The sequence below is a fragment of the Daktulosphaira vitifoliae genome, unplaced genomic scaffold, assembly GCF_025091365.1.
Source record: "Daktulosphaira vitifoliae isolate Bord-2020 unplaced genomic scaffold, ASM2509136v1 Scaffold_3, whole genome shotgun sequence".
NCBI classification, from domain to species: Eukaryota; Metazoa; Arthropoda; class Insecta; order Hemiptera; family Phylloxeridae; genus Daktulosphaira; species Daktulosphaira vitifoliae.
This window is the reverse complement of record NW_026099574.1, coordinates 28,712,761-28,726,956: the sequence shown is the minus strand read 5'-3', so window position 1 is coordinate 28,726,956 and position 14,196 is coordinate 28,712,761. Positions and strand designations below refer to the sequence as shown.

Genomic DNA, 14,196 nt, shown 5'->3' with positions numbered 1-14,196 from the left:
TTAGAGAAAGAGATACACAAGACCGTTGAAGACGGAACACAAGAGATAAAGAGTGTTATGATTATACTAATTTAAAAGAAATTAATTAATAAAAAAAACAAATTAAACTAACAGGAACCAAAAAACCTTGTTTACAAATTAAAGGGAACAGAGAAAAAGAAAATAAACATGAAAGACATACATCGACAACTTTTGTAATTGAAGGTCTTCGGGTATTCACCGACCATCGTCCACAGCAGTACGGCTAAGTACAGCAAGTATGCGTCCCAAGTAATAGACTAGTTTTAAATAGTTGAACTCAATTTGCAACCCCAATCAGGGTTATCAAAAAAATGATTTTTTATTCTTTTTATATTTATTATTAGACTATGTTAAAATCATATTTTTTATAATTTTTAATTTCTTCAAATTTTTCACAAAAATAATTAATTGATCGATAATAACTTTACAACGAATACTTACTGAGTTACAAGCATTTCAATTCATGGAATACGCACAGTGTTGAGTAGCAACTTAACTTGAATTACAAATTACAATAACGAAACTACTTAATATGTCGTGACATAAAATGTAATTAAAAAGGGTGACGTTGAGTTACCAAACTTTTAATTATTAGATTTATGAATCTAATAATGAGATAGTAGGTTAGAAGAAGCGAAATAAAAGACTCGAGAGAGAGTTTAACTTGGGCTGTCCCCATTAGATTCTATTTATTTGTATTAGAATCACTATTTATTTATATTAATATTTATAGTGTTACCGTTATAATAATTTATTTATTATTTTCTATTGAATTCACAACCATTTCAATGTATTTTTTTTTAAGTGATTTATTTACATAAGGGTAATATTAGATTGGCCCTCTGTTATATATAAAGTAAAAACAATATATGTATTTTTTGTTTGCGAGACGCCCCAATTTTATTTATTACTATAAGCAACAAAATTTGAAGTTTTGTTGTGATTTCCTTGCAACAAGAGCGTTGAAAATTCAAGAATAGGAATAGGGTAGTTTTTTATTCATATTTAAAAAACAACATATTTTTAAAAAAAACCTAATTTGTTGATCTAAACATGTTTTATAATAAATGTATTTAAATAATTCCTTATAAGTTCTTTATTTTTTAATCGCTTTATACGACCAATTGAACGCGATTGCGATCCCCTCTAATAGGAAGTTTCTTAACTCTGTAAGTTCTTTATTTGACGTGTAAAATTCAAAATTATACAATAATTTACGCATTTAACAAACTATACAAATGTCTTTTTACCTGTTATTTTTGTATTTTACATATGAGTGATTTTATAATGAAAAGTGTTTTACAAAATATATTAAATATAAACAAAAGTATCTTGTAAAATTTTTAATTGACTCACCTTTATTTTTTAATAGGAATTTCTTCTCAGGAGTTGACATTAGTTATAAGAAATAAAAATGAAATTTGTATTATTTATATTGATTTTTTTTTATAGCATTAGTATTGATGATAAAAAAAAAAAGGGTAATTAAAAAAATATTTTCAATTAAATTATATAACAGTATAATGGTCAGTTAATGATAATAATTTTATTTGTTTACCAATGTTTGTAATATTTTCTTTGTACATTCGATATACGTTTTCTGTATTTCATGTGCAGTCCGTAGCATTGAACGCAAACAGCTCAACTATTGGCAACTCAACATAAGTATTAAATATAGAACGAAAAAATGAATGGGTATCATTTTGTCACTTTACACGTAATCTTTAGAATCGGGATGGAATATCATATAATCTTACCAATTAACTTCCAGGAAGTTACACGTTAGATCTCTGGCAATAGCTATGCAAATTTGTTGAAGCGAAGAAGAAACTTTTTTAACATTATTACGTGAAAAATCACAGATCGTTTGTATCTCCTTTAGGATTTAACCCGCTTTCCTACAACTCCTTGGGTGGGCGTGCAAAAACATTACACTTTGTTTTGTGTTTCATTTATTTTTTCCCAGATCGTCGTCGGTTTAATAAAAATAACCGAAATGTACTCAATCTATCAACGGCCGACAGCGCCATAACACAGTAAACGAATACACTATCTCATATACATTGTGCAGTATACGTATTCTATTAACCCGCGGCGACGGTGAGGTTCAATTTCGAAGTACCGATATACTATGAGTTTAGGAAAAAACTGAAATTGCAAAATCCTTTTTTAAACGCACAGTGAGCAATATTGTTGATCCCACAAATAAGAAAAAGCCAAAAAAAAAGAAGGCTACCAAAATATATTAAACGTAAATAGGTAAAATATTTAATAACTTATGATATATGATGCGAAACGTTAAATTTAATTTTCACTTTCTAAATTGGGTTGACATATTAATTGAATACATATATTTTCAACCTCAGTTATTTTGATTCGACAATATATATATATTTAACATTACATAATTTTATAAATTCACCATATGTTAATGAAGGATTGAAGTTTTTCCATTCTTAAAGTAAACTAAATATATAATAAAAATTGATTACTTGTGACTAATATAATTTAAAATGTTAATTTAAAACTAAAAAAACCCCAAAAATTACTGAAAAATTGCGGACCCGTTTTTCGGAAACAATGTTACCGTTATCAACGCTAAACACATACTGACACACGAACCGAAAAAAATTCCCTTACTTACCTCTAGGGACCTTATCACTTAGTGAGATTATCTCTAAGCGATGTTATCACCTAGTCGATTGTCACATTTTGCCAGTTTACACAAGTAAAACAATGCATTTCTAATCTCAAAAAATTTAATTATATTTATTTTTAAATACTTCTATTGCTTCCCTCATAATAAGTTCTTTGTAATTGTTTACGATTTCAATTAGTTTTATGGTTTTAATGGAATCGTTATGTGCCAATAAATGTTCAGCAACATGAGATTTAAACATGACCCCTATGTTTCTTTTTGTTTGTCCTACGTAACATTTAGTACAACTTTCACGTTGAGTTTTATAAATGCCTAATTTTCCCCTTCTTCTAGTTTTTTAGTGAATTAATATTTCAAATATATTTTTAATTATAAATAAGCTAAATAAGTTATTAAAACGAGATGATAACAAATTTAATAATAAAAAAATATATATTGTAAAATAATAACAAAGGTTGTCAGAGTTATTCATAACTTTTCAGAACTTCTTTTTAGCAAATTTCTAAGTCTTATACTGGGTTGATATGTTTTTCAAATTGAAGGGCTCGATGCAACAACCATATAAATCCAATTTCTGCGGAAAATAATTTTGTTATCAATTTTGAACAGATATGATTTTCCTGTAGAATTCATTACAGAAGCTATTTCTATTTTCCTATTATTTGTAAAGATATTTAATTTAAAAAAAAAACATTTTACTATCGCTTTTAAGGAAAATTTTTTTATAAAATTGTTTCACCCGAAAAATTAAATTAAATGGACTTACTTGGTTAATGCACCAAGCCCTTCAATTACAGGAAAAGAGATTAAACAATGTAATGTACTTTCATTAAGTACGTTTGTTTGTCAAAAGTTATCAATTTATAATAGATTTGATGTGATATAATATACCATATTGGTAATAAGAAAAAACTAATTAAAATAGTTTATATTAATACCTTAATTACTCACTATCTTACTGTCTATTGGTCAATTCAGTCAATTTGTTTCGATAGGCATCGCTATATGCAGATTAAGTGTTTCTCCCGGGAAACCATCCGCTGGTCCATCGAGATATACGATCCGATCGATAGAGTCTGACAGAGGCGATAAATTTTTAAAGAAACAGCTGTATACAGTTGCAATGAAAAATAGAGAGAGAAAGTAAATACACGTTGCACAAAGAACATTATATACGACTACGTGTAGTATGTTTATCCGTCTAGCTCAATACCTTTACTGACTTTTCACTGACTCATCTTACACCCACTTAAGCATACATTTCTCCAAATGTTTGATAACATGTTGTTATACTATGTGTCCACTGTAGACCCTCGGTAAACTCTTTCTCTATACAGGGTGATCCGTTTATCATAAACCACTCAATTACTCGCAAAGTATAAACAAGTTTGTAAATTTTGTTTCGTTTCTTTTAGTTAAATATTGTTTTTGAATTATTAGTCATACAAACTTTTGAAGTTCATATCTTATACCTTATAATAATGTCAAATTTATACTTTTTAATTGCAACGCCTATTTTGCATTTAATACAATTGTTTAAGTGTTTTTTAATCGCTTTTCAATTTTTAATACAACATCATCCGTTTATTAAATGCAATACTTAGATATAAAAGTTTTCAAACATTTTAAATACATATATAATATACGATAATTCCTCGAATGAACTCAAAAAGTACTAAATAGTTAATAGATCGAGAAAAATATATAACTAAAAGTAACCAAAAAAATGTTTTAAAAATTATTTATATTCTATGTTTAATTAAGTGGCTCATATAAACGGTTTACCCTGTAATTTAACCCAAATTTGCTGGGAATTAGTTGTTTCGATGGTTTAGCTTTTAATCTTACAAGTACTATAATAAACAAATTGGACAACACAATTGAAGTATAATTTTGGCAAAGATTTTGAACTACTCTCATTAAATAATAGTTTGTTTATTGTTAGATATAAATTTCATTCAGCTTTGAAAATTAAGCCGTTCAATTATTTGTTCTTATTACAAACTTTATTTTAGTTCATTAATATACCAAAAATAGTGAACGAAAAAATGGTTGTTCAGATTATGTAATATTATGAATTATCTGAGACAAAAGGATAAAAACAAAAAATTAAACTTTTTTCATCAATATTTTACATATACATTTTATTTTGAATAGTTCTATCATCTTATAAATAAAAAAAAATCAATCATATTTAAAAACATAAATGACTTATTTACAAATTTTATGATGCTACTTTACATTTATTTACATGATTTAAATGCAACATAAAATAACAATGTTTTACAAAGATATATAAATCGTTACTCTAAAAGTCAAGTGGAAAATATTTAAAAAAATAGAGCAAGATAATTGATATGCTTATAAAATATTGTCTTAAAATCCAACTAGAATAGGAATAGTTAAGGGAAAACGCTGAACTGGAAAAGTTGTTATCGGTCGGAAATGATAACAAAATTAAATCTGATGATGTGTTTTCTTCATAAATGCCTAAAAAAAATACACAAAGAAAATGAAATAATTCATAAAATTGACATGAAAATTAATCACCAATAATAATAATTAGATTATCATTTAAATAAAATATAATGATGAACAAGGGTTGGAACATTTGAGATTTTTAGGAACCAATTCTAAAGATATTCATAAAATAAAAAATAGGAGGTTCCGGTTCTATTAGAGTTCATAAACTTTTATTTTTTAAGGGATTCTGTTAAGAACTGGTTATAAAAGGGTACTGCCCAATAGGTGATCATATAAATAACCTTATTGTTATATACAGAGTTATATTTAGAAGTAATCATATTTATTCTTGACGGCCTAATTGAGGTAACTGTATATTATTACATATAAAGTCCTATATACATACAATTATTTTTCACTAAGAATTTTTTGGTTGCGTCTATAATAAAGCAATTTTTTAGGAAAGTTATATTTTTAGTCTTTGAACAACAAATGAACATGAGCCAAAGAAATGCAAAAGGCATTAAGAATCAGTATAGTCTTTTTTTGACTCGAATGTTTTTTCAAAAATATTTGATGTCATGCGACTTTCAACAAGTAAAAATTGATTATTTTTCCATCATAAATAATAATAATATTTATTTTCAATAAATATTATTTCTACCATTATGATTTCTACCGCTAAATATTATTGTAATAATAACATAATTTTTATTTTAAAATGGTAACGCGTTATTCATATAGATTATGGTAACATAGTTTATAATTGAACCTTTAAAAGAACCGTGTTTTTGTAGGGTTCCGTACTTCAAAGGACTCTATATAAAAAATAATTTGAGGTTCCAGTTGGGGATTCTTCATTATCTTCATCAGAAATTGTTTTGAACCGATTCTTTTTTGAAAGGTTCCAACCACTGATGACGATATTATCGCCATAATGTAAATTAATTGATTACAAATTGTATAATATAATTTAATTAAAATAATTAGAATTTGATTACAAAATATTATGATGATATGCGCAACGAATAATGATGTTGCGGGTGCAACATAGAGCTGTGCGTGTTTGCCACTACAATAAGACTGTGTACACTATACGTTGTGAATATCACTACTATCGGTCGATCAATTGTTACATCTATTTAAACACTTAATTAATAATAATCTGTTGATAAAAATGATCGTTTTTGTTAAAATTTATATTGAGAAAAGTTTATTTTGTTTTATAGAAACAGACATATAATTTAGTGAAACGAAAAAAATATTAACTTTTATGTAACTGCATCAATTGCGGCTAATTGGTAAATATAATTATCAGTTTTTTTCTTATTGTCGTTAATATAAATAATTTAAATTGAGTAGTATACATGTTGTTACATAAATTAAAATTTTTTTAAGGTATCAAAAATACATTAATTGTGGTCCATTGCTACTGCGAATTAGTAAATTTGTTCTAGTAAATTTTGATACGTACCAATTCAACTTACGATATTTATAATGATTTTAGTTACCAAAATTGTATTTATCTTATTATATTTGTTGTGTTATTATTATTATTATTTTGTTATTATTATTTATTCGTTATTGTCGTAGTCCGTGTATTATTATTTAGGATTAGGTAGCAGCCTTTGTATTTAAGATTAGCTGTTAAATTACACAAAAAAAAAAAAAAACTTAAAAGAAAATCCAAGAATTAGTCTACGCAAATTTAATTCGATTGATAAATAATTTATCAATCGAATAATTATTATTTATTCGTAAAATTTACTATCAATCTATTTTACACTACATACATTTTTAATTATACTTAATTTATTATAATAAGAAAAATGACTTTAATAAGATAGAGTAGTAGACTGCTAAAATATTGCATAACGATAAAAAAAAAACATAGGTCTAATATTCAACTAGTTAATTTTTGTTTGTGTATTATTAATTAAATAATCTAAGTCTAATCAGTTATCAAATATTTAAACTTCAGAGTGATTTAATTAGTTTAATTAAATATTTTTCTTTAATTCCTGTTCGACAGACCATATTAATTATAAGAGAAATAAAACTTAAATTCAAATACCTCATCTAATCATTTGCCTCAAAATCAAACCTTTTGAGATACAGCTTTATTTGTTGTGCATATCAATGTTTACATTTAAAATGGATTTATTTTACAAAATTGTTTTAATAAAAATAAAACTCTATTATCTAATTAACTAAATAATTGATTTAACCAGATAAAATAATTTTTTTTAGTGATAAATCAAGAATAGACGGATAGTATTTTAAACGTACCTTTTTCAATTTCATTATCAATGTCAATATCTTCAAAACTTATCATAGGTTTAGATGGCATTGGGATCTCTATTAAACAAAACATAATATTTAACATAATTACCATAATAAAAAAGATAATTACTCAAACTCAAGCATATAAATATAATTTTATCAAATTTCTAATTAATTTTTAGGTTCAAAAGGTTCTATGAAAACATTTTAATTTGGGCAATAAGTACATAAAATATATATTATTGTTTTGGCCCATTTTTATGGAGTCTAAAATTGTATAAATTATTATGAAAAGTTGTGCATATAACTAACAAAATAAAATGCTCATTGCTCGAAAATGAAAATTAATGTCACTTAATGTGTAGAATATCATATCTACGTGTTAAAATGTAATTTTCCTTAACTTTGAAAATTATAAAAATATAATATTTATTTAAATATATATATATATGTTACATAAAAGCTTCATTTTGTCAATAATAACTAAATTTACATAAAAAATATCTAAGTTTTTCTTAGTAAATTGAAAAGGAATATAAATTTAAAGAACTTATTTTTCAATTCTTCCTTTAATTTAAATTATGCTTGGGTTATTGTAAACAAATATTCATAATCAGTATCAGTTATACAAATTAACTATTGAGATTAATCGTCTGTAAGAGCTAATTAGTTTGACTATGTAATCCAACTATTTTGATGTCTCTCTTTATGTAAACAATATCATTTACTCATCTTTATTAATTCATTTATTAAAGACCATTGTTAATTGAATTACAGTATTCAATTTAATAAATTTGTTCATTACACAATACAGTATAGAACTTGCCGATCGATGCTAATCGAAAATAAAACTATGGACAAACACAAACATATATATTTACCATAGCTTTTAAAACTTCTATTTATTTATTAATATTTTAATTATCTATTTATGTTTTTATTTGCCATTTTTATTGTTATTCCTCAGACATATATCTTTTTAAATTATAAATTCCTGAAATTATAAGCTAAAATAATAGGAGTTAATATAAAAGTATTTAAAATTTATAAATATGCTATGTCACTACGTAATATGGTAAATAATATAATAATATATTTATAAGAACTAATATTAATCATTAAAATATTACTTTATACATCAAACATTATTATAACCGTAAATTATTTTTGAGGTAATACATAGCAAATATTGGACATAAACATTTATCAAATAACTTTTTAGTATAATTGTTACAGCAATATGGTGTTGCACCGAGTATGTAGAACTTGTAGAGTCCAAAAATAAATTAGAACAATTGGAAAATAAAATTATGAAATGTGAAAATGTAAAATGGAATGAATGTAGCTTCTTGTAAAGAAGATATAAAATAAACGTACTTAAACGAAACTACAGTGTTTGTTACACATTTGTTCATGTTTTTAGGACTAAAATTTATTGCTAAGTAAAAAACAAATTATTTTCGTGTAGAAATAGATTTAAGATGTACTCATTTTGTACACAATTTTTCAACATATTATAATGATCAGCATAAAAAATAAACATTTAAATGCCATACCTATGCCATAATATTTTAAGATTATTTTTAAGTTAAAATATCTAAATTCTGTACAAAATTAGCGAAACTGCAAGCATTCTTTAAAAAAATCATATCGGATATTATTTATGTAATTAATTAATGTATAAATCTAGCAGGTAATTATTTTTCACATTACTTTGTAATTAATTATAGTTTAACGTCTACTAGCATTTTTGTTGAAAATAAGTACACACAGTATGTAAAAATTAAAATTGACTTTTGTCATAACGATTGAAATCCTGCGAAATTTTCGCTTTCTCAAACTCACATCAAGGATAAATAAATAAAATATATCACATAGAATATGTCAGTTATGAACAAAATTAAGTACACAAACAAGTTCCCTAGTAACTATCTAAGCATTTTTTAGAATTCCATAAAGTTTTGAACCCTAGTTATGATAAATATATATACTTTTTTTTTGTTTTTAGTAACGCACTTACCTTAACTAACCATAACCAAAAGTGAAGTATCAATAATTGAAAACTAAAAAACTAATACATTTGATTTTGTCAAATTATTCTCGTTTTAGCTTTAAAATTTTATGGAAAATAGAAATGTATTATAATTTTCTATTAGTTTAAACTTTAATATTTTTGCAGTTTTTTTAAATGAATTTTTTATTAAAATATTGGAACGTATTATTTTAATGAAAAATAAAATGCATAAACCTATAAACCTATATATTAAATATTAGTTTTTCATGTAATAGGTAATTCAATTTCCAAAAGTCGATATTAGAAAATCACGAAAAACCTATTAAATATAATAATAACTTCCGTAAAACTATTTCTTAACATGTAAAACAGTATAATTTCATATATTTTTAATAAAAATATAATTAATGTTAATATTAATATTATTTAACTATATACAAATTGTATATCAATATTATTAATCAGTATTTTTTTTTAATTTTAAAAACTTACGATCAAGCTTGATGAATCCATCGGTTTCTCCAAGTGAGTTTTTTGCCACACACTTATAAGATCCAAAATCTTGTGGAGACAGTTTTCTAATTTTCAAAATCATGTATTTATTGTATCCATTGTCAGTAGAAACTGCCTCGTATTTTTCCCCTGAAACAGTCATATCTACTTTTGTTCAGTTTTTCACAAAATCACTTATTTGAACTTACCTGAAACAATCATATCCCCTTTTTCGGTCGTCCAAAAATTAATGGACGTTGGAAATGCTTCTGTGTGACATTCCAGTTTAATATCCTGGCCAATATATCCTCCAACTAATTGATTTGATATTGTCAACATTGGCGGAACTGTAATAAAATTCATTCAAAATATGTTTATAAATATTCAAAATTTTGATAAAAAAACACATTTATTCAAATACGTTAGGAAAAATGATATAAATANATAAAATTCATTCAAAATATGTTTATAAATATTCAAAATTTTGGTAAAAAAACACATTTATTCAAATACGTTAGGAAAAATGATATAAATATTAAAAAAATAGCAACAGAGTTGGTGAAAAAAACTCATCCAAAAAAATCCACTGGGCTAAATCCAGACAATTTTTTTAAAAATCCGTACTGTTAATTTGTAAATTTCATTAATCATAAAACAAATTTCTTCTGAAAAACTGTTTTCTTTTTTTATAAAAAATTATGCTTTTTATTTTTATTTTAATCAATATTTAAAAGTATAAAAATAAAAAATACAATATTTTAATTCCGATAGGGGGGCGTAGAGGATATTGTGATATTTTAATTTTGTTATTATTTGTTTGTGTCGGTCAATATAAAAAATTATTATTTGTATCATAAATATATTTATTATTGAAGACGGATTTTTTATAAAAGTAAAAACCTGCTAAAATGATCCGGGTAATAGGTTGATACAAAACCCGGTTGGTGTTTTAGATAAATCCCTAAAAAAACCGTGACGCCTTGGTCAAAGAAAAGCAAGGTTTTTTTCCAACCCTGCATAGTAAACTCAATGTTATAAAATTGATGTACTTACATTGGACTTTGAGCGTGACTCTTTTGCTAATGGACGGAGGTACACCGTTAGATGCTATACATAAATATGCGCCCATATGTAATCGGCTAACTCTTGTTATGTGAAAAACTTCACCATCGACAAAGTTAACTGAAACATTACAAAGGAAAAAATATTGAGAATTTTTTAAAGTATTAAATTATATTATTATATTAAATTAAAAATAAATTTCTTATAATTTTTCGATGATAGCTCATTAATTCATTAATTTATTTATCGTAGAACAATAATTATTTATTCAAATATACAATAAATTATTTATCGCCTTGCTATAATTCATTTTTATATTATTTTTATGACAGACTAAACTTTGAATTAAATTAACACCTTTTGTCACTTCTATTTTTGGAACAGCACCCACATAAATATGTTCTATCAATTCGAATACGATAATAATAACAATGTACTGTAGTCGAGCAATATGTCAATCAATGCGTGAAAATCCAATACATAAGTGATATCGTTATCATTTTGTTTGTCAGCACATCGATTTCATTCGGGACGTACCAATTTTTCATTGGCCAATAACAACGAATAAAATTATATTATTATTGATCAATGAAATGGTGTCATTTTACAAGATAATACTGATACCGTTTTTTATCAAATAATTTTACCTAGTTCGAATTTATTTTTTATAAAGAGCGTTGAGGCACCTTAATTGGACTCCATTATTATTATAAACTTAAATGTTTGCGTTACCTAAAAGCTAAAAAATAAAAAAATTCTTTACTCATTTGAACTTTTTTTAGATTTTTATTAGGTTAATTTTGACGACGATTGACCTACGTGATGAACTGATTGGATACCATAATTTCTATATTCATAACAATTGTGATTTTTTTAATACTTTTTTCAGGGTTTTAACGCCTATTCATTGAATCATCAAAATTCGTACAATGTTTTAAATACTGTGTATAAAATTAGATACACTAAATATTCAAATATCAAATTCTTGTAGAATGATGACTAAATATAACTAATAAAACTTTTGTACATTGAATTATTCTTCTACACATTTTTAATAATTTTATGATTATTAACGTAGGATACGGTAGCTGTAAATTTACATTTTTAAAATGGTACACCGTTTTAATACAAAATCAGTTTCCTACTTTTTCCAACTCATAATTACTTCCATTTTTCTTTAAAGACTAAACGGGTGTAGTATAACATTTAAAACGTAATAAAATATGTAAATATCTTGGTTGAGAAGTTTTGTTTTTCTTTAACTGCTTTTTACATTGCCTTTAGCTAGAAGGTAGTTGGAATAATGAATATTCAAATTTATGTTAAATGAAGTATAATACAGGTATTTTTATACTCATTGATATATCTATGAATGTTGATTTTTAATATTTAAATTAAATTTTTAATAGTCTGAAATATTCTTCAATTATCATTAAAAACGATTTTATATCAACTGTATGTATTATAAATGCTTACTTATAACTTATACAGTGTAATTAAAAGTGCAAAAATAATTATTTTTAAATTACTCGAGATATTAAAAATAGTTTTATGATCATTATTTTACATATTCTAAAAAATAAAATAAAATAAATAAGTCGTATACATTTATACAACTTAACCAAAATACGTATTTATTTCACTGTCTTGCATTACATTTTGAATCATTAAAAAATGTTTCTTAATTATAAAAAACGACGTGTATAATAAAGAAATATTTAAACATGATCAAAGTATATTTTATATGCCTGTAATGTGTATACGCATAAGTAGGAGGGGTTGCTTTTGCTAATTAGCTAAAAATTAATTCCTTATTGTTTAGTTAAAATTGTATTTAATAATAATATATTTTAATTTCGACAGTTATAGTTGAAAAAATTACATTTCCTACATTGATAGGAAAAAATAAATGTAGATAATGTTATACATAATTATTTATTTATAAATAAATAAAAAGAAGGTTGTGTACACTACTTTACAAGAAACGAAAAAAATTAATTTTTGTCTTTAAGACTTAAGCACCACAAAATTCAAAACATAATTGTACATCGTAACATGTAAAACGAAATAACATGTTAATGAAGAAGTAAAATGTAATAAATCATTGAATTAATAAGCAAACAATTAATACATACGAAATAACTATAATTTCATTATTAAAATTATGTCATAAAATAAAAGTTTATAGTCATTATTTTATTTTTGAATATGAGTGGTTCATATTTTTCAGTACTAAATAAGTTGTTAAAAATTGTCACTTTTATGTAACGTTTTCATTGAATGACGACCTTTTAATACAGAGTAACACTAAAATCATCTATAAAAAAATTAAATGTTTTTTAAGTTTATTATTTTAATTAGAATTTTTAATAGAGCGATGGAAGATTAATTATTTATTTGATAATACTTAGAACCTTTAATATATGAATATACACATAATGTATATTGGACAAATTACTAGATTTATTATTGTGAGAGCTTTCAATAAAAACTTCAACAATTATATTTCAAAGTTCATAGGCACTATATTTTATTATATTTAGGATTATAAAATTTCATGAAATTTATTATTGTGAATTATTTTATTTTAATGAAAAATATAATTTGTTAAATGTTTATATTAACTACTGAATGTATAAAGTTTGAATTTATTAAATGGTTATGTGTTAAAGTGCATATAACTCAATAAGTACTTATTCTAAAGTTGTTATAATCAACTCATCAAATAATTTTCTAAGAAAAGGACTAAAAAAAAGATGTTTTAAAATGTTGAAAGTTAGAAGTAAAAAAATATTGTGTTTAGAAACATATTTATTCTTATAGGAGACAATGAATAAAATATGCTTTTAATAGTAAAATTGTCCCAAATTGTTTAAATTATTTTTTTTAAATTACAAAAAATAATTGCTGGATATAAGTTATTAAAAATGTCAGAACATGGTTGAACACCTATTCAGTGTTTATGTTTCCCCATTTATATAACTTAAATTTTGCATTAAATCTATAAAATTAAATTATTTGAATCTATTGTGATACTGCGAAATTCATAGAACAGAACAAATCTGATGATTGTTCATAGTTGCAATATTTATAAATTGTTAACAATGGCCAAGCTATGATCATTTACGATATCCATTTTATTAACAAATACTAATTTCAGTTAAATTATCATTATAATTTACCTCTCTCGCAGAAGTATGGT

At 24.2% G+C, this 14,196-nt stretch overlaps 1 protein-coding gene across 4 annotated transcripts in view; it reads right to left on the bottom strand.

Annotated features, from left to right (window-relative positions):
• Nucleotides 1–4,831: 4,831 nt before the first annotated feature.
• The window catches only part of LOC126900822 (lachesin-like), a 61,072-nt gene continuing 51,707 nt past the window's right edge, over nt 4,832–14,196 (bottom strand). For 3 of the 4 annotated variants that reach the window (XM_050676792.1, XM_050676791.1, XM_050676794.1), the window contains 5 exons: nt 10,986–11,114; nt 10,142–10,279; nt 9,933–10,097; nt 7,433–7,501; nt 4,832–5,170 (listed from right to left, as the gene is read on the bottom strand). In XM_050676792.1, coding sequence (XP_050532749.1) covers nt 4,989–5,170; nt 7,433–7,501; nt 9,933–10,097; nt 10,142–10,279; nt 10,986–11,114 — 683 coding nt within the window. In that variant the 3' untranslated portion in view covers nt 4,832–4,988. The remainder of the gene's footprint in view (nt 5,171–7,432; nt 7,502–9,932; nt 10,098–10,141; nt 10,280–10,985; nt 11,115–14,196) is intronic. The other variant, XM_050676793.1, reaches the window with a different exon arrangement.